Genomic DNA, 22,213 nt, shown 5'->3' with positions numbered 1-22,213 from the left:
AGTATTTGCTCGGTATTTTTGCATCAGTATTTGAAAGCCAAAACCAGGAGTGGGTCCAAAACACAGAATAGGCACAAATATTTCTATTATACCTTTTCTTTGTAAGTTCCACTCCTGGTTTTGGCTTACAAATACTGACCAAATACCGATGCACAATACTGACCTAATACTGACTGTGTGAAAGAGGCCTTTATCATATTGCTGTTTAGAAATAATTCACTACATGAAACAATGAGTGATTCCAGTTTAGTTGTATGGTCTAATAAAGTTCTAAGGTAGTTTGACACCTCTTGTCTCATCACAGACACAGAAAGTCAGCCTTTCTATATGGTTTATACAGCAACTCTCTATACAAACTACAACTTTCAATATAAATCAGAAGCCCACCTCAAGTTCATAACTGGCTCATGTTGTTTAATCCTTTCACTGTCAGGAAAAATGTCATAGTTTTGGAAAATTATGAAATAAAAAATTCATACTATTTCCCCCGTACCATGCCCATATATTTTCTGAAATCAGACACATACGATTAAGAACACACCTGTGTTCAAAACGTGTTTGTGGAGTCTCATGTTCTTGTAAGTCATTTGCTACGAAAAAAAATAAGGCGCAACAAAGATTTTAACAAAGTGCTGGATTCTGCTTCCTTTATGTCTTTTGGATTTAACCTGATCCCTTCCGTGAGCTGGACATTAATGTATTACAGTAGGTGATCTGGAATATACTTATATGCTGACATGACACTTTGTCAATAATGCCTCTCATTACTTTATACACACAGAAAACTTCATGCAACACTGATTTTAACAGTAATTTTTTTCATAAAAGTGCATAAAATGTATTAGTGAGTAAAAGCCCAACCCAAGCAGAATGTTATATGGACCACACCTCTTGAAATTAAACATGTGCAGAGTTTATACATACAACGTAGGCCTACATTTCCATGCAAATATCTTTATAAAAAAAAAAGATTAAATATCTTGTATTATATTGGAAATTTAAAAAAAATAACCTATAAAATACAGGGATTACAGTTGTTGAAAAGTAAGTACACCCTCTAAACTTATATATTTACTGATAACATACATTCTGATGATTGCAGTTGCCTAGATGGACTGTTCACAAAGGTAACTTTGTGAGAAACTGGAATTATTTTTTTTAAAAATGCATGAAAACAATCATTTACACCTTGAACGGACATCGAAGCAAAAGTTTACACATAAAAATAATATGAATGTAATATACCCCTTGAAGACCAAGTCAGTTTTCATCTTAAGGACCAGGCGTTTTTTGCTAATCTGACGTGTCACTTTATGTGGTAATAACTTTGGAATGCTCTTACTAATCCAAGCCATTGTGAGATTGTTTTCTCGTAAAACAAATCTTACGGTACTTCATAAAAACCTCAAATTTACAGATAATTAGTCAAAATTCATTATTTTCTAAATTTGAATTTCTCTGCTTTTAAGATTGTTATTAATACGTCATAAAATAGTTATTAACCACTTCCCGCAACTGTAACGCCGAAAGGCGTCATTGCGGCGGCTCCCCCAGGCTACGCTAACGCCAATAGGCGTCATCTCGCGTGAGCCGAGATTTCCTGTGAACGCGCGCACACAGGCGCGCGCGCTCACAGGAACGGAAGGTAAGAGAGTTGATCTCCAGCCTGCCAGCGGCGATCGTTCGCTGGCAGGCTGGAGATGTGTTTTTTTTAACCCCTAACAGGTATATTAGACGCTGTTTTGATAACAGCGTCTAATATACCTGCTACCTGGTCCTCTGGTGGTCCCCTTTGTTTGGATCGACCACCAGAGGACGCAGGTAGCTCAGTAAAGTAGCACCAAGCACCACTACACTACACTACACCCCCCCCCCCCGTCACTTATTAACCCCTTATTAGCCCCTGATCACCCCTGATCACCCCATATAGACTCCCTGATCACCCCCCTGTCATTGATCACCCCCCTGTCATTGATCACCCCCCTGTAAAGCTCCATTCAGACGTCCGCATGATTTTTACGGATCCACTGATAGATGGATCGGATCCGCAAAACGCATCCGGACGTCTGAATGAAGCCTTACAGGGGCGTGATCAATGACTGTGGTGATCACCCCATATAGACTCCCTGATCACCCCCCTGTCATTAATTACCCCCCTGTCATTGATTACCCCCCTGTAAAGCTCCATTCAGACGTCCGCATGATTTTTACGGATCCACTGATAGATGGATCGGATCCGCAAAACGCATCCGGACGTCTGAATGAAGCCTTACAGGGGCATGATCAATGACTGTGGTGATCACCCCATATAGACTCCCTGATCACCCCCCTGTAAAGCTCCATTCAGATGTCCGCATGATTTTTACGGATGCACTGATAGATGGATCGGATCCGCAAAACGCATCCGGACGTCTGAATGAAGCCTTACAGGAGCATGATCAATGATTGTGGTGATCACCCCATATAGACTCCCTGATCACCCCCCTGTCATTGATTACACTCCTGTCATTGATCACCCCCCTGTAAAGCTCCATTCAGATGTCCGCATGATTTTTACGGATGCACTGATAGATGGATCGGATCCGCAAAACGCATACGGACGTCTGAATGAAGCCTTACAGGGGCATGATCAATGACTGTGGTGATCACCCCCCTGTCATTGATTACCCCCCTGTAAAGCTCCATTCAGATGTCCGCATGATTTTTACGGATGCACTGATAGATGGATCGGATCCGCAAAACGCATCCGGACGTCTGAATGAAGCCTTACAGGGGCATGATCAATGACTGTGGTGATCACCCCCCTGTCATTGATTACCCCCCTGTAAAGCTCCATTCAGATGTCCGCATGATTTTTACGGATGCACTGATAGATGGATCGGATCCGCAAAACGCATCCGGACGTCTGAATGAAGCCTTACAGGGGCGTGATCAATGACTGTGGTGATCACCCCATATAGACTCCCTGATCACCCCCCTGTCATTGATTACACCCCTGTCATTGATCACCCCCCTGTAAAGCTCCATTCAGATGTCCGCATGATTTTTACGGATCCACTGATAGATGGATCGGATCCGCAAAACGCATCCGGACGTCTGAATGAAGCCTTACAGGGGCGTGATCAATGACTGTGGTGATCACCCCATATAGACTCCCTGATCACCCCCCTGTCATTGATTACCCCCCTGTCATTGATTACCCCCCTGTAAAGCTCCATTCAGACGTCCGCATGATTTTTACGGATCCACTGATAGATGGATCGGATCCGCAAAACGCATCCGGACGTCTGAATGAAGCCTTACAGGGGCGTGATCAATGACTGTGGTGATCACCCCATATAGACTCCCTGATCACCCCCCTGTCATTGATCACCCCCCCTGTCATTGATCACCCCTCTGTAAGGCTCCATTCAGACATTTTTTTGGCCCAAGTTAGCGGAATTATTATTTTTTTTTTCTTACAAAGTCTCATATTCCACTAACTTGTGTCAAAAAATAAAATCTCACATGAACTCACCATATCCCTCACGGAAACCAAATGCGTAAAATTTTTTAGACATTTATATTCCAGACTTCTTCTCACGCTTTAGGGCCCCTAGAATGCCAGGGCAGTATAAATACCCCACATGTGACCCCATTTCGGAAAGAAGACACCCCCAGGTATTCCGTGAGGGACATATTGAGTCCATGAAAGATTGAAATTTTTGTCCCAAGTTAGCGGAACGGGAGACTTTGTGAGAAAAAAATTAAAAATATCAATTTCCGCTAACTTGTGCCAAAAAAAAAAAATTTCTATGAACTCGCCATGCCCCTCATTGAATACCTTGGGGTGTCTTCTTTCCAAAATGGGGTCACATGTGGGGTATTTATACTGCCCTGGCATTCTAGGGGCCCCAAAGCATGAGAAGAAGTCTGGTATCCAAATGTCTAAAAATGCCCTCCTAAAAGGAATTTGGGCACCTTTGCGCATCTAGGCTGCAATAAAGTGTCACACATCTGGTATCGCCGTACTCAGGAGAAGTTGGGGAATGTGTTTTGGGGTGTCATTTTACATATACCCATGCTGGGTGAGAGAAATATCTTGGTCAAATGCCAACTTTGTATAAAAAAATGGGAAAAGTTGTCTTTTGCCAAGATATTTCTCTCACCCAGCAAGGGTATATGTAAAATGACACCCCAAAACACATTCCCCAACTTCTCCTGAATACGGCGATACCACATGTGTGACACTTTTTTGCAGCCTAGGTGGGCAAAGGGGCCCATATTCCAAAGAGCACCTTTCGGATTTCACAGGTCATTTTTTACAGAATTTGATTTCAAACTCCTTACCACACATTCGGGCCCCTAGAATGCCAGGGCAGTATAACTACCCCACAAGTGACCCCATTTTGGAAAGAAGAGACCCCAAGGTATTCGCTGATGGGCATAGTGAGTTCATGGAAGTTTTTATTTTTTGTCACAAGTTAGTGGAATATGAGACTTTGTATGAAAAAAATAAATAAAAAAAAAATCATCATTTTCCACTAACTTGTGACAAAAAATAAAAAATTCTAGGAACTTGCCATGCCCCTCACGGAATACCTTGGGGTGTCTTCTTTCCAAAATGGGGTCACTTGTGGGGTAGTTATACTGCCCTGGCATTCTAGGGGCCCGAATGTGTGGTAAGGAGTTTGAAATCAAATTCTGTAAAAAATGACCTGTGAAATCCGAAAGGTGCTCTTTGGAATATGGGCCCCTTTGCCCACCTAGGCTGCAAAAAAGTGTCACACATCTGGTATTGCCGTACTCAGGAGAAGGTGGGGAATGTGTTTTGGGGTGTCATTTTACATATACCCATGCTGGGTGAGAGAAATATCTTGGCAAAAGACAACTTTTCCCATTTTTTTATACAAAGTTGGCATTTGACCAAGATATTTATCTCACCCAGCATGGGTATATGTAAAATGACACCCCAAAACACATTCCTCAACTTCTCCTGAATACAGAGATACCAGATATGTGACACTTTTTTGCAGCCTAGGTGGGCAAAGGGGCCCACATTCCAAAGAGCACCTTTCGGATTTCACTGGTCATTTTTTACAGAATTTGATTTCAAACTCCTTACCACACATTTGGGCCCCTAGAATGCCAGGGCAGTATAACTACCCCACAAGTGACCCCATTTTGGAAAGAAGAGACCCCAAGGTATTTCGTGATGGGCATAGTGAGTTCATAGAAGTTTTTATTTTTTGTCACAAGTTAGTGGAATATGAGACTTTGTAGGAAAAAAAAATAAATAAAAAAAAATCATCATTTTCCGCTAACTTGTGACAAAAAATAAAAAGTTCTATGAACTCACTATGCCCATCAGCGAATACCTTAGGGTGTGTACTTTCCGAAATGGGGTCATTTGTGGGGTGTTTGTACTGTCTGGCCATTGTAGAACCTCAGGAAACATGACAGGTGCTCAGAAAGTCAGAGCTGCTTCAAAAAGCGGAAATTCACATTTTTGTACCATAGTTTGTAAACGCTATAACTTTTACCCAAACAATTTTTTTTTTACCCAAACATTTTTTTTTTATCAAAGACATGTAGAACTATAAATTTAGAGCAAAATTTCTATATGGATCTCGTTTTTTTTGCAAAATTTTACAACTGAAAGTGAAAAATGTCATTTTTTTGCAAAAAAATCGTTAAATTTCGATTAATAACAAAAAAAGTAAAAATGTCAGCAGCAATGAAATACCACCAAATGAAAGCTCTATTAGTGAGAAGAAAAGGAGGTAAAATTCATTTGGGTGGTAAGTTGCATGACCGAGCAATAAACGGTGAAAGTAGTGTAGTGCCGATTTGTAAAAAAGGGCCTGGTCTTTAGGGGGGTATAAACCTGTGGTCCTTAAGTGGTTAATTAACATTCCCCATATGTCTACTTTATCTGGGCATCATGTTGTAATTTTTTAAATTTTTAAAAAAATGTCCAAAACCCACTTTTTTAAGCACTAATTCAATTATGAAGTCACTTTTGAGGAGCTTACATAATAGAAACCACCCATAAATGACCCTATTATAGAAACTACATCCCTCAAATTATTAAAATAGATGTTAGAAATGTTAACCCTTTAGGTGTTCTACAAAAATTAAACCAAAATGGAGGTGAAATTTTAAAATGTCTCTTTTTTGCAGATTTTCCATTTTAATCAATTTTTACTTTAATACAGCAAGGATTGACGACAAAGCAAACCTTAATATTTATTACTCTGATTCTGCATTTTACATAAACATCCCATATATAGTCATAAACGGCTGTATGGGTGCATCAAAGAGCTCAGAACAGGGGCACCACTTGGTTTTTGGAGGGCAGATTTCTCTGGAATGGTCTTTGGGCACCATGTTGCATTTGAAGAGACCCCGAGGTACCCCTTCAGTGGATACCTCCAAAAAGTGACCACATTTTGTAGACTACACCACCCAAGGAATGTTTAACAGGTATAGTGAGCACTTTGACCGCACAGGTAAAATATTTTTTTTACAAGAATATGCAGCTTTAGGCCCAAACTTGCTTTTTCACAAGGGATAACAGTAGAATATCACCCCATCATTTGTTACTTATTTTCAGTGTTGAGCGCGAATATTCGAGAATTTGCAAATATTTAGAATATACTGCTTTATATTCACATTTGCGAATAGTGTTGAATATTCTAATCGCAAATTTATCGAGAATATATTACATTGCCAATTTTTGCAAAAAAGTAAAAAATGAATGGTGATCACGACATCTCGAATTTGCAAATTTATGGCGAATATTCGGCCCAAAATTTGCGAAATATCGCAAATTCGAATATTGCCTATGCCGCTTATCACTACTTATTTTCTCCTAATACAGTAACACCCCATTTGTGGTCATAACTTGCTGTTATGAAGGGAAGGACCGGCAACTAGATTTTCTAACATGGAATTTGCTCAAATGGATTTTAAGGGCCATAACTATTTTTTGCTCACTGAGTTGTGTGAGGGATCATTTTTTGGGAGGACAAGTTTGTAGTTTTTTATTGGCACCATTTTGGGGTATATTTGGCTTACTAACTTCTTTTTATCTCATTTTTTGGGAGGTGAGGTGGGCAAAAATTGCAATTCTGTCAGTGTTTTTTTTTATGGGGTTCACCATAAATTAGGCGCATTTCAGGTGCAGATGCAGCGCAATGGTTAGTTGCACTGCTATCTGCGACTTCGCACCAATCACACCAGGTCTAAAATTATAGGCGGGGAAAGGGAGGGTCCAGCAACAGGCATAAAAAATTGTCTAAATGTAAGACGGCTCGGAAGCTATCTTACATTTAGAACTGGCGCTGGATGCGCCGAAGTTATGGAGAGGCCTATGCATGTGCCTCTTCATAACTTCGGAACTACCACCAGCTGTGGGCCTTTATTAAGACCGGCGTCTAAAACACCGGTCTTAATAAATGTGCCCCTATGGTTTTTGGGATGCAAGGTGACAAAAAAAGCTGTTTTTGGCATTGTTTTGTTTTTCTTTTTTTATCGCGCTCACCTGATTGGGTAGATCATGTGATATATTTTTAAAGCCGGTCGTTACAGATGTGGCGATACCAAATATGTCTATTGTTTTTTTCTAAATTTTCTAAATTATTTGATTAGGAGAAAGAATACTTGTATTACACCTGAAACTCTTTTCTATGTATTTTACACTTTGTGTCCCACATATTTTTTTTATTGCAGATTTCTCCTGTAAGTGGGGCTGACATAGTAGCATCAGTGTTACAGGGGGAATACAGTCCCCCAGAGAGGGTTTGAAGAGGGTTTGTACATGCAATCATTAGATCACTTATGCCCTAGTCTGCAATCAAATATTATTGCAGTCTATAGCAATATCAGTTTATTCCTATTAAGACTTGCCTCAGGTAGGGTTTAATAGAAACTTTCCATCAGCAGGCCTGGAGACCTCAGCAAGGCCCAGACTGCCATAATAACATAACGGCTTCCACAAATTTGTCATAGGGGGGGACGGACATTCAGTCAAAAGAGGGGGTTCTCACTATCTAAATTACTTTTCATACTGTATCCCATGGTCACAACTTACTATCACATCTTATGGGTAAAATGTCTGATCAGAGTTGTCTTTGATCTTGGACACTGGCAGCAGGTGCCTGCTATGTAAAACAGCAGGCACCCACCAGCTAGGGCACCCGGTCAGTTCCTGAACGGGTCAAACTACATTCAATAAAATACTGGGGATAAAAGGAAATATCACACAAAATTCATATTTTGCATAATGCTCATAACAAAAAAAAATATATGTTGGATTTTCTAAACACTTGTGGTTTGTAGCACAACTGAAATAATAGGTACCACAGAGAAAACAAAATTAGTTTTAGTTTGTATATGACTAAATAGAGAAGAAAATGTAACAGCTATTGTTACCTGTCTATGTCTGCAAACTCTGGTAGACCTTCTTTTAACACTGTCCGATATGCTAGCCCAATTACTCTGAAGCCTTGTACAGTGTAGTCAGCAAGTTTCGTAGAGAAGCTGTCTGGGACTATTAAAAAATGACAAAACCAGAATTATTGGCAGCCATGCAGACTATAGAAAAATTGTTGACAATAGTTCTATGACTATAGGAAGGAACCTAAACACGTGAAAGACTTTACTTTGTGAGTAAGATTCAGCCATTAAATAATTATCATGCATTTTAAACACTTTTTGCATTTCACTTTTTGGCTTATTGGAGTCCTAAATTGCATCAAATTAATTTTGTGTACCCCAGTTTTTGTGTAAGACACTTGTTTAAAGTCAGCCAACCACTAAATGGCATACTGTAAGGCCGCTTTCACACATGCATATTTGCAATCCATATATGGCCTGGATTTTATGTACCAGAATCCACTGCTATTGTTAATGAATAGGGCTATTCACATGGGCATATGTGTATATATATATATATATATATATAGTATTTGAAATCTGCAGCATGTCTGAGCTTTGTGCGTATTACAGTCTATGGGAGCGCATCAAAAATGCAGGGGGGGGAGAATACTCATGTAAATCCTAATGAAATCCTGAAGCAATACTGATGACAATACTGATAGTATATCATCTGGAATCCGTAACTATTCCAGAGCCAGAATACAGAAGGATTTCAATATGCTAGTGTGAAAGAGGCATACGTAAGAGAAAAACTGTCTAAGATGTCAATGAGTCAAACCTATCAGGCTGTCTCTTCTCATTATTCTATTTATTTTAGGTTTCATGCAACTGACCATATTTTTCATTCCTGTGTTATTGAAATTTTTTGTGGATAGCATTGATTTCTATGGGGCCATGCATACATTTATCCGACAAGAATAGTCATTATTATTGATAAATCATTATTATTATTATTATTATTATTATTATTATTATCATTGACAGAAGTGCACATAGAAGGCATACAGTCAGGTCCATAAATATTGGGACATTGACACAATTCTAACATTTTTGGCTCTATACACCACCACAATGGATTTGAAATAAAACGAACAAGATGTGCTTTAACTGCAGACTGTCAGCTTTAATTTGAAGGTATTTATATGCAAATTAGGTGAACGGTGTAGGAATTACAACAGTTTGCATATGTGCCTCTCACTTGTTAAGGGACCAAAAGTAATGGGACAATTGGCTTCTCAGCTGTTCCATGGCCAGGTGTGTGTTATTCCCTCATTATCCCAATTACAATGAGCAGATAAAAGGTCCAGAGTTAATTTCAAGTGTGCTATTTGCATTTGGAATCTGTTGCTGTCAACTCTCAAGATGAGATCCAAAGAGATGTCACTATCAGTGAAGCAAGCCATCATTAGGCTGAAAAAACAAAATAAACCGATCAGAGAGATCTCAAAAACATTAGGCATGGCCAAAACAACTGTGGATCTGTGGAAAAAACAGGAGTGGATCCAAAACAGAGATTACACGTGAATGGAATATTTGCATGTCTTCTGTGTTTAGTACCAACTGCTGCTTTTGGCTACCAAATCATAAGCCAAATTTGATGCAAAATAGGGACTATGTCATACAGGCCTTACAGCTGCTACATAGACAGGATTTGTTGTGTGTCTCATTTTTCCTTCCTTCTGACAGATCAGAAGAAGGCCAAAAAGGCAAAATAGTGGCCCAGTCATGGAGTGGGGAGGGTAAGAACAACAAGAGAAGTCCACAGAGTGGCCCAGTGACAAAGTGGTGAGGTAGCAGCAGCATGAGGGGACCACAGAGTGTTGACGTGGCAGCAGCATGAGGAGACAACAAAGTGGTGAAGTGGCAGCAGCATGAGGAGACAACAGAGTGGCCCAGTGACCTAGTGGTGAGCTGGCAGCAGCATGAGGAAACCATAGAGCGGCCCAGTGACCTAGTGGTGAGCTGACAGCAGCAAGAGGAGATCACAGAGGGGCCTAGTGACATAGTGGTGAGGTGGCAGCAGCATGAGGAGACCACAGAGATTTTAGGTGGCAGCAGCATGAGGAGACCAGAGAGTGGCTTAGTGGCATAGTGATGAGGCGGCAGCAACATTAGGAGACCACAGAGGGGCCCAGTGACATAGTGGTGAGCTGGCAGCAGCATGAGGAGACCACATAGTGATAAGGTGGCAGCAGCACGAGGAGACCACAGAGATTTTAGGTGGCAGCAGCATGAGGAGACCAGAGAGTGGCTTAGTGGCATAGTGATGAGGCGGCAGCAACATTAGGAGACCACAGAGGGGCCCAGTGATATAGTGGTGAGCTGGCAGCTGCATGAGGAGACCACAGAGTGGTGAGGTGGCAGCAGCATTAGGAGACCACAGAGTGGTGAGGTGGCAGAAGCACAAGGAGACCAAAGAGTGGCCCAGTGATATAATGTAGTGGTGAGCTGGCAGAAGCAAGGGGAGACCACAGAGTGGCCCAGTGACATAGTGATGATGTGACAGCAACATTAGGAGACCACCAAGGGGCCCAGTGACATAGTGGTGAGGTGGAAGCAGCATGAGGAGACCACAGAGTTTTGAGGTGGCAGCAGCATGAGGAGACCAGAAAGTGGCCCAGTGACATAGTGATGAGATGGCAGACACATTAGGAGACCACAGAGGGGCCCAGTGACATAGTGCTGAGCTGGCAGCAGCATGAGAAGACCAGAGAGTGGCCCAATGACATAGTGGTGAGCTGGCAGCAGCATGAGGAGACCACAGAGAGGCCCAGTGACATAGTGGTGAGGTGGCAGCAGCATGAGGAGACCACAGAGTAGCCCAGTGACATAGTAGTAAGCTGGCAGCAGCATGAGATGACCACAGAGCGGCCCAGTGACATAGTGGTGAGGTGGCAGAAGAATGAGGAGACAAGAGAGTGGTGAGGTGGCAGCAGCATGAGGAGACCAGAGAGTGGCTCAGTGACATAGTGGTGAGCTGGCAGCAGCATGATGAGACCAGAGAGTGGCCCAGTGACATAGTGATGAGATGGCAGACACATTAGGAGATCACAGAGGGGCCCAGTGACATAGTGCTGAGCTGGCAGCAGCATGAGGAGACCAGAGAGTGGCCCAATGACATAGTGGTGAGCTGGCAGCAGCATGAGGAGACCACAGAGAGGCCCAGTGACATAGTAGTGAGGTGGCAGCAGCATGAGGAGACCACAGAGTGGCCCAGTGACATAGTAGTAAGCTGGCAGCAGCATGAGAAGACCACAGAGCGGCTCAGTGACATAGTGGTGAGGTGGCAGAAGAATGAGGAGACAAGAGAGTGGTGAGGTGGCAGCAGCATGAGGAGACCAGAAAGTGGCCCAGTGACATAGTGGTGAGCAGGCAGCAGCATGATGAAACCAGAGAGTGTCCCAGTGACATAGTGCTGAGCTGGCAGCAGCACGAGGAGACCACAGAGAGGCCCAGTGACATAGTGGTGAATTGGCAGCAGCATGAGGAGACCACAGAGAGGCCCAGTGACATAGTGATGAGGTGGCAGCAGCATGAGGAGACCACAGAGTGGCCCAGTGACATAGTAGTAAGCTGGCAGCAGCATGAGAAGACCACAGAGCGGCCCAGTGACATAGTGGTGAGGTGGCAGCAGAATGAGGAGACCACAGAGTGGCCCAGTGACATAGTGGTGAGGTGGCAGCAGCATGAGGAGACCACAGAGGGACCCTGTGACATAGTGGTGAGGTGGCAGCAGTATGGGGAGACCACAGAGTGGCCCAGTGACATAGTGGTGAGGCGGGGGGCAATAACAGTACCAGCTGAAGATGGTGGGTGGCAGTAGGAGTACCTGGCAGCAGGTGTGTGGCATCAGGCAGGTGGCAGCATCAGAATAGCAGATAAAGCAGGTAGCCAGAAGAAACAGGTCTCTTTTGACAAAGTTTAGGTGTGGCACCATGGATGATCTAGTCTGATGCATCAGGCACTGGCGTGTGGAAATCCTAGTTGATCTACGCCTGATTCATCTTCACAAAGGTCAGTTTCTCCACATTTTGAGTGGACAGGCGAGTTCTCCTTGGGGTAAGTATGGCCCCCGCTGCACTAAAACACCCGCTCTGATGCCACACTGCTGGCCAGGCAGGAAAGCTTGTCCAGGCAAACTCGGCCAACTGCAGCCACAAATCGAGTTTGGCTGCCCAGTAGTACAGGGGATCTTTGATGTGGGGTGGCAGGGTGCACTACAAGTATCCCACAACCTGCAGGTTCAGGTTCTGCTCTACGTCTAGCTGCTGCTGCTGGTGAGTAGTTTCTTCAGTAGGCGGGTGAAGAAAACTGCTCATCAGCGACTCAAGACTTTAGTTGCTGCTGATGAAGCTGGTACTGCTCCTGCCACCTCCCCCCCCCAGCAGCCATGACAGTGAAACGTGACCACAGAGGGCCCCCCCGGTCAGACCTGCGTGAGGATGGGCAATGGCGCACAAAGGCAGCCGGCCAACGGACTACATAGGATGTATAAATAGTAGTTCAGTTTGTACTCCCTCTCACCAGGTGTAAAAACGGTCCCCATTTTGGACAGATAGCAAGGGTCTAACATGGTGGAGAGCCAGTAGTCATCCCTCTGCCGAATGATGACAATTCGGCTATCACTACGCAATTAACTGAGCATGCATCTGGACGTTTGAGCAAGTGACTCGAAGGGACTCCCAGCCTCCATCTCCACTGCATATTGCCACGGTGTGTCTGGGTCATCTGCCTAGTCTTCCTCATTGCCCTGTAGATCGTCTGGCTGCTCCTGCTCCTCCTCTTCTGTCACCTGTGTAGAAAACCCACCCATTTTTCGATGCATTGCTTGTGCTCCAATGTCCTCCTCCTCCTCCTCTAGTTCAGCTCCCACAGGGCTCATGTAGCCTGAGATGTAGTCGCCATGTCTCCTGTCCCCTGGCCAGCCAGATTTAGCAGCATCTGTTCCAGAACATGAATCAGTGGAATGACGTTGTTCATCCCATAGTCCTGGCGACTGACAAATAAAGTGGCCTCCTCAAAGGACCCGAGCAAACAGCAGGTGTCAAGCATGAGTTGCCACTGGCTAACATCGAAGTTACACAGGGGAGTACCTCTGTCTGCCTGTATAATCAAATATAGTTTACGGCTTTTCTCTGTTCATATCATCAGTCCAACATATGGAGGGTGGAATTCCAATAGGTGGAAACAACGCATATCAGCCTATGTTGAGGATGCCATTCTGCCGCCGCAGCTCAAGTAGTGTGTGCTTTGCGGTGTATGAGTGGCTGAAGTGCATGCAAATTTTCCTGGCCATTTTCAGGATGTCTTGCAGATGACCTGACATGATCATGTGAAGACTTAAGGAACCTCTTGACAACAAGAATGAACACATGCGCCATGCAGGGCGCATGGCTCAGCCCTCCTTGACGCAGCGCCAACACAATGTTCTTCTTGTTGTCGGTCACTATGGTTCCAATTTTGAGTGGTTGAGTATAAAGCCAGGATTCGATTTCTTAATAAAGGATGCTGAGCAGTTCCTCCCTTATGGGACTCCGGATGAGGTTGCAGAGGCAGACATTGTCGCAGGACTAACAGCGTGATAACATTGAGGCGGAAGCAGCGTCACCTGGCCAAGTTGCTGGTGTGCCTGGGCAGGAACCACATTTACCCAGTGGGCTGTATGGGACATATATTGTCCTTTACCATAGTTACAGCTCCACACTTAGGTGCTTCCGTGCACTTTGGCAGACACCGACAGGCTCAAGGACTGGTCCACCTTCTTTTCTACATATGTGTGCAGGGTTGGTACTGCCTTTTTCGCAAAGAAATGGTGACTTGGGACTCTTCACCTCGGCTCGGCACACCAGAGTCCACCACTTAGAAAGGGAGGGACTGCAGCATCAGAAACTTGGCCAGGAGCACATTCAGCTTCTGCGCCGTTGGATGAGTGCATGAATACTGTTGTCTCTTCACAATTGCTTCAGTGATCGATTACTGACGAAATGACTGATGAGGAGTAGGAGGACGAGGAGCAGGAGCATCAGACCAGTAGATGATGGGAAGGACAGATAGCTCCCTTCAGATGAGGTGGTGGAGCCTTGACTGCATGAAATTAGTTGCGTGCCACTGGGTGATGCAGTGCTTGCTGTGGCAGGCTGGACCACCACATCGGAGCCACGGTTCTCCAAGGCCACTTATTGGTGACGCTGCATGTGTTGATGCAGGGCCGTGGTGCCAACATTGGCACCCTGGCCATGCTTCATCTTCTGCCCACAAATTTGACCTCCCACTGCTGCCACCCTGCTGACTCACGGCCATGCTACCACCTTGCTGGCTCAGCAGCTCCCTCACGTGCAATCTGCCACCCTATTCTCCTGATAATGATGAAACCTCTTCTTCACCCGGCTACCAAGTTCACCTCCTTCGGCGGCTTATCAAAAAACTGCCACAGCGCCGAGTATGCCATTCTCCCCCTAACACTCCGCACTAACTGCCTCCGTGAACCCCTGCACCGCTACTTTCCGGGCAGGTAGGCTCCTGCAAAGTGGGTGGTCTACCCCAGGCACATTTGGCTCTCGACCTCTCACTGCTGCCACCCTGCTGACTCACGGCCATGCTACCACCTTGCTGGCTCAGCAGCTCCCTCACGTGCAATCTGCCACCCTATTCTCCTGATAATGATGAAGCCTCTTCTTCACCCGGCTACCAAGTGCGATCGGCTACATCATCATCATCCGCTACTGTCTGTATGTCACTGATGTCCCCCTCAATGGTCTCACGGCCAGGAGCATGACTGCTCGCAACACCAGCTCCCACGCGCAACTCTACCGGTGCAAGCGGCGGATGTCTCCTCCAGATCTTGGCTGGGCAGTAGCTGCTGACTGTCCTCTACTAGCTCGTCCTCACTGAAAAGAGGAGCCGAGCCTACAGCATATAATACCGTACTTCTCATGCTGAGGGAACTGAAAATGACAGAGGCAGGTTGAGGACCGTTGGGGGCACAGGACCTGCTCCCAGTCCATGCCAACTAAGCGTTGTGTCAGAGGAAACAACCGACCCTTGGCTGGGGGTGTCTGATGTCACTTGGGACGAAGTGGATGACTGAGTCAACCATTCAACAACCGCTGGGTTACTGGTCAAGACACGTCTGCTAGATGACACTGGGAACACAGATCTCTCGCTGTGACTCCTGCTGCCACCCTCCTTCTTCAGCTGCTACTTCTGCCTGTGACAGAAACATTTTGGCCACTGCCCATTCCCTTTGAGGGGCTTGTCACTTGTCTGTCAGACATACTGTATAATAAAAGAATTAAATATAATAAAATTAAAATAATACACCCCATAAATGGCTGTAGTACAATGTAACTGAACCACAGAACGGCAATTACAACTTATTTTTTTTTTACTATTAATACACCCCCAAAAATGTATAACTATGTAAATTCACAGCAGAACGGCTAATAGGAAGTACGTATATTTCCTATTAATTCCCCCCGTAAATGTCTGTATCACACAGCACTTGCACCCCAATAACAAGAAAGGTTTGCTGGAATCACTGAGCAATCATTTAGTGCAGTTTACATTAATCCAAGGAGAAGGAATAAATGATAGCGGCACTCACCACTTTGCGGCAAAATTCTTCTTTATTTTCAATGAAGATAGAAGTTACAGAGGGCTGGGGCGGACAGTGCGTAGAACGCTGAATGATCAGCTGGCGACGGCCGTTTCGCGCTCCTGCGCTTCTTCTGGCCTCTGACAAAGTCGCGCTACCCATGCGCTCATTTAAATGCATCCACGTTGCCACGGCAACCAAAGACGCTAAAAAACATATACCCCGTCCGCTATGGAACAGGGAGGGTAGAAACATTACATTCCCTGACAACCAAATGTACCTGTATCGTGTGCGTGGTCCTCTATCTGTATAAACAAACACTAAGATCATTTCAATCATTTAGTCCCAATGGACCCATAGCAGCGGTGCGGATAATCCACTCCGCCTCCTTTTGCAAGAGGAGGCGGTCCCTATCTCCACCTAGTACCGGGGCGGGGACATGTTCAAGGGCAGCGAATTTTAGACATTTAGTATTGTAATCGTGTTTAGTGCGGATGTGGTCAATGAGCCTGGGACAACCTTTTCCTGACTTTACTGAATTAATATGCTCCCTGAATCTCTCATACACAGGGCGGATCGTCTTCCCTATGTAGAAGGATCCACAGGACGATAGTACCAGGTATACCACGTATTTTGTTCTACATGTGGTAAATTGCTTAACTCTATGCCTAATGTTTTTAGCATCTTTGGTTGCCATGGCAACGTGGACGCATTTAAATGAGCGCATGGGTAGCGCGGCTTTGTCAGAGACCAGAAGAAGCGCAGGAGCGAGAAACGGCCATCGCCAGCTGATCACTCAGCGTTCTACGCACTGTCCGCCCCAGCCCTCTGTAACTTCTATCTTCATTGAAAATAAAGAAGAATTTTGCCGCAAACTGGTGAGTGCCGCTATCATTTATTCCTTCTCCTTGGATTATTGTATGCTTTACTGTGGTCTTTCAGAAGCAGAGCACCTCTATACATTGCATCACCTGACTGGGTCTCACAGTTTATCGTCCCGCACCTGTGATCTGGTACATTATTAGCAGTGCCGCCTCATATTTCTTCGTATACTGCATTTATCCGGTTCTTCAACTTGGGAGGCAAAGCACGCTCCATCACAGCCTGCACGGGTTTAAAAAGAGGGGATGGCTACTGAAGAGGAGACACCCAGTCTGAACATGGGCAGAGAAGGGGCGGACGCGTTTTTCACTGAGTGTAATTCCCGAGACACATTACAATCATTGAGCACTAAGGCTCTGGAAATGCGTGTTAACAATCTTGCTGATAAAGAGGTCCGACTGTTTTGGACAGTAAATTCACTCAAATCATACAACATGAGTGGCAGAGTTCCTAGAGGACTCAGGATCTACAAGGAGCTCCTCCAATATGAGGAGGACGAAACATTTGCAGCAGAGTGGAAAAATCTACATATGAACTTCTCCTCCCAAATACTGGCCTTGGTACTAAAACGGGAAGAACAGAAGTACAATAAAATCAGTGAAGACCTTAAAAATGCAAAAAGTGCACTTGCATTAAGATTAACTGAAAACCAAATGGCCACCTTTGAAAAAAGACTTAATAAGAAACTAGTCATTACACAGACTGACATCAGGGAAAGGAAAAAAGATACATTTTTAAGAGACAAATGCGGCTACGATAGTAGAAAAATATTTGACTGGAACAAAAGGAAACAAAGAAGAAGACGTCCGCAGAGGAAAATTAGAAGTGATTATTGGACAACTGCTAGTGACTCTAGTATGTCTAATGATACTAATAATACCCAAAGCACAACAGAAAATGCACCCCTTTTAGACGCAGCACAAGAGGGGAAGGAAAGGGAGAAAGAAGATCAGCGAGGAAATCAGCACGCAACAGGAAACAGGTGTCATGGCGTCAATGATACCATCTCCAAAGAACGTATCTGAAGATAATCTTGTAATCAACCTGACTGCACTTCAATTAACACCTCCTTGCATTAGTGCCCTTAACCACCTCAGCCCCCAGTGCTTAAACACCCTGAAAGACCAGGCCACTTTTTACACTTCTGACCTACACTACTTTCACCGTTTATTGCTCGGTCATGCAACTTACCACCCAAATGAATTTTACCTCCTTTTCTTCTCACTAATAGAGCTTTCATTTGGTGGTATTTCATTGCTGCTGACATTTTTACTTTTTTTGTTATTAATCGAAATTTAACGATTTTTTTGCAAAAAAATGACATTTTTCACTTTCAGTTGTAAAATTTTGCAAAAAAAACGAGATCCATATAGAAATTTTGCTCTAAATTTATAGTTCTACATGTCTTTGATAAAAAAAAAATGTTTGGGTAAAAAAAAAATGGTTTGGGTAAAAGTTATAGCGTTTACAAACTATGGTACAAAAATGTGAATTTCCGCTTTTTGAAGCAGCTCTGACTTTCTGAGCACCTGTCATGTTTCCTGAGGTTCTGCAATGCCCAGACAGTACAAACACCCCACAAATGACCCCATTTCGGAAAGTACACACCCTAAGGTATTCGCTGATGGGCATAGTGAGTTCATAGAACTTTTTATTTTTTGTCACAAGTTAGCGGAAAATGATGATTTTTTTTTTTTTTTTTTTTTTTCTTACAAAGTCTCATATTCCACTAACCTGTGACAAAAAATAAAAACTTCTATGAACTCACTATGCCCATAACGAAATACCTTGGGGTCTCTTCTTTCCAAAATGGGGTCACTTGTGGGGTAGTTATACTGCCCTGGCATTCTAGGGGCCCAAATGTGTGGTAAGGAGTTTGAAATCAAATTCTGAAAAAAATGACCTGTCAAATCCGAAAGGTGCTCTTTGGAATATGGGCCCCTTTGCCCACCTAGGCTGCAAAAAAGTGTCACACATCTGGTATCTCCGTACTCAGGAGAAGGTGGGGAATGTGTTTTGGGGTGTCATTTTATATATACCCATGCTGGGTGAGAGAAATATCTTGGCAAAAGACAACTTTTCCCATTTTTTTATACAAAGTTGGCATTTCACCAAGATATTTATCTCACCCAGCATGGGTATATATAAAATGACACCCCAAAACACATTCCCCACCTTCTCCTGAGTACGGAGATACCAGATGTGTGACACTTTTTTGCAGCCTAGGTGGGCAAAGGGGCCCATATTCCAAAGAGCACCTTTCGGATTTGACAGGTCATTTTTTTCAGAATTTGATTTCAAACTCCTTACCACACATTTGGGCCCCTAGAATGACAGGGCAGTATAACTACCCCACAAGTGACCCCATTTTGGAAAGAAGACACCCCAAGGTATTCCGTGAGGGGCATGGCGAGTTCCTAGAATTTTTTATTTTTTGTCACAAGTTAGTGGAAAATTATGATTTTTTTTTTTTTTTTTTTTTTCATACAAAGTCTCATATTCCACTAACTTGTGACAAAAAATAAAAACTTCCATGAACTCACTATGCCCATCAGCGAATACCTTGGGGTCTCTTCTTTCCAAAATGGGGTCACTTGTGGGGTAGTTATACTGCCCTGGCATTCTAGGGGCCCAAATGTGTGGTAAGGAGTTTGAAATCAAATTCAGTAAAAAATGACCTATGAAATCCAAAAGGTGCTCTTTGGAATGTGGGCCCCTTTGCCCACCTAGGCTGCAAAAAAGTGTCACACATCTGGTATCCCCGTACTCAGGAGAAGTTGAGGAATGTGTTTTGGGGTGTCTTTTTACATATACCCATGCTGGGTGAGATAAATATCTTGGTCAAATGCCAACTTTGTATAAAAAAATGGGAAAAGTTGTCTTTTGCCAAGATATTTCTCTCACCCAGCATGGGTATATGTAAAATGACACCCCAAAACACATTCCCCACCTTCTCCTGAGTACGGAGATACCAGATGTGTGACACTTTTTTGCAGCCTAGGTGGGCAAAGGGGCCCATATTCCAAAGAGCACCTTTCGGATTTGACAGGTCATTTTTTTCAGAATTTGATTTCAAACTCCTTACCACACATTTGGGCCCCTAGAATGCCAGGGCAGTATAACTACCCCACAAGTGACCCCATTTTGGAAAGAAGACACCCCAAGGTATTCGCTGATGGGCATAGTGAGTTCATGGAAATTTTTATTTTTTGTCACAAGTTAGTGGAATATGAGACTTTGTATGAAAAAAAAATAAAAAAAAAAAATCATCATTTTCCACTAACTTGTGACAAAAAATAAAAAATTCTAGGAACTTGCCATGCCCCTCACGGAATACCTTGGGGTGTCTTCTTTCCAAAATGGGGTCACTTGTGGGGTAGTTATACTGCCCTGGCATTCTAGGGGCCCAAATGTGTGGTAAGGAGTTTGAAATCAAATTCTGAAAAAAATGACCTGTCAAATCCGAAAGGTGCTCTTTGGAATATGGGCCCCTTTGCCCACCTAGGCTGCAAAAAAGTGTCACACATCTGGTATCTCCGTACTCAGGAGAAGGTGGGGAATGTGTTTTGGGGTGTCATTTTACATATACCCATGCTGGGTGAGAGAAATATCTTGGCAAAAGACAACTTTTCCCATTTTTTTATACAAAGTTGGCATTTGACCAAGATATTTATCTCACCCAGCATGGGTATATGTAAAAAGACACCCCAAAACACATTCCTCAACTTCTCCTGAGTACGGGGATACCAGATGTGTGACACTTTTTTGCAGCCTAGGTGGGCAAAGGGGCCCACATTCCAAAGAGCACCTTTTGGATTTCATAGGTCATTTTTTACTGAATTTGATTTCAAACTCCTTACCACACATTTGGGCCCCTAGAATGCCAGGGCAGTATAACTACCCCACAAGTGACCCCATTTTGGAAAGAAGAGACCCCAAGGTATTCGCTGATAGGCATAGTGAGTTCATGGAAATTTTTATTTTTTGTCACAAGTTAGTGGAATATGAGACTTTGTATGAAAAAAAAAAAAAAAAAAAAAATCATCATTTTCCACTAACTTGTGACAAAAAATAAAAAATTCTAGAAACTTGCCATGCCCCTCACGGAATACCTTGGGGTGTCTTCTTTCCAAAATGGGGTCACTTGTGGGGTAGTTATACTGCCCTGGCATTTTCCAGGGGCCCTAATGTCTGGTAAGTAGGTAAATGACCTGTGAAATCCGAAAGGTGCTCTTTGGAATGTGGGCCCCTTTGCCCACCTAGGCTGCAAAAAAGTGTCACACATCTGGTATCTCCGTACTCAGGAGAAGGTGGGGAATGTGTTTTGGGGTGTCTTTTTACATATACCCATGCTGGGTGAGAGAAATATCTTGGCAAAAGACAACTTTTCCCATTTTTTTTATACAAAGTTGGCATTTGACCAAGATATTTATCTCACCCAGCATGGGTATATGTAAAATGACACCCCAAAACATATTCCCCAACTTCTGCTGAATACGGAGATACCACATGTGTGACACTTTTTTGCAGCCTAGGTGGGCAAAGGTGCCCAAATTCCTTTTAGGAGGGCATTTTTAGACATTTGGATACCAGACTTCTTCTCACGCTTTGGGGCCCCTAAAATTCCAGGGCAGTATAAATACCCCACATGTGACCCCATTTTGGAAAGAAGACACCCCAAGGTATTCAATGAGGGGCATGGCGAGTTCATTGAAAAAAAAAAAATTTGGCACAAGTTAGCGGAAATTGATTTTTTTGATTTTGTTCTCACAAAGTCTCCCTTTCCGCTAACTTGGGACAAAAATTTCAATCTTTCATGGACTCAATATGCCCCTCAGCGAATACCTTGGGGTGTCTTCTTTCCAAAATGGTGTTATTTGTGGGGTGTTTGTACTGCCCTGGCATTTGAGGGTCTCCGCAATCATTACATGTATGCCCAGCATTAGGAGTTTCTGCTATTCTCCTTATATTGAGCATACGGGTAATGAGATTTTTTTTTTCCGTTCAGCCTCTGGGCTGAAAGAAAAAAATGAACGGCACAGATTTCTTCATTCGCATCGATCAATGTGGATGAAAAAATCTCTGCCAAAAAAAGAAAAAGGAGGGGAAAGGCGTCTGCCAGGACATAGGAGCTCCGCCCAACATCCATACCCACTTCAGCTCGTATGCCCTGGCAAACCAGATTTCTCCATTCACATCAATCGATGTGGATGAATAAATCATTGCCGGGATTTTTTTTTTTATATATACAAAGTGTTTGCCAAAGTATATGAACACCGCCACCTCCTCAGCTCATATGCCTCGGCAAACGTATCT

General features: G+C 43.7%; 1 protein-coding gene across 1 annotated transcript in view; it reads right to left on the bottom strand.

Annotated features, from left to right (window-relative positions):
• Window positions 1-22,213, bottom strand: part of LOC120997971 (probable cation-transporting ATPase 13A5) — a 393,800-nt gene that overhangs the window by 169,515 nt on the left and 202,072 nt on the right. Inside the window, exon 17 of the mRNA XM_040428358.1 lies at window positions 8,416-8,533. Coding sequence (XP_040284292.1) covers window positions 8,416-8,533 — 118 coding nt within the window. The remainder of the gene's footprint in view (window positions 1-8,415; window positions 8,534-22,213) is intronic.

The sequence above is a fragment of the Bufo bufo genome, chromosome 4 (genome assembly GCF_905171765.1).
Source record: "Bufo bufo chromosome 4, aBufBuf1.1, whole genome shotgun sequence".
Lineage (NCBI taxonomy): Eukaryota > Metazoa > Chordata > Amphibia > Anura > Bufonidae > Bufo > Bufo bufo.
Note: the sequence above shows the minus strand (reverse complement) of the source record. Positions and strands in the feature narration are given on the sequence as shown.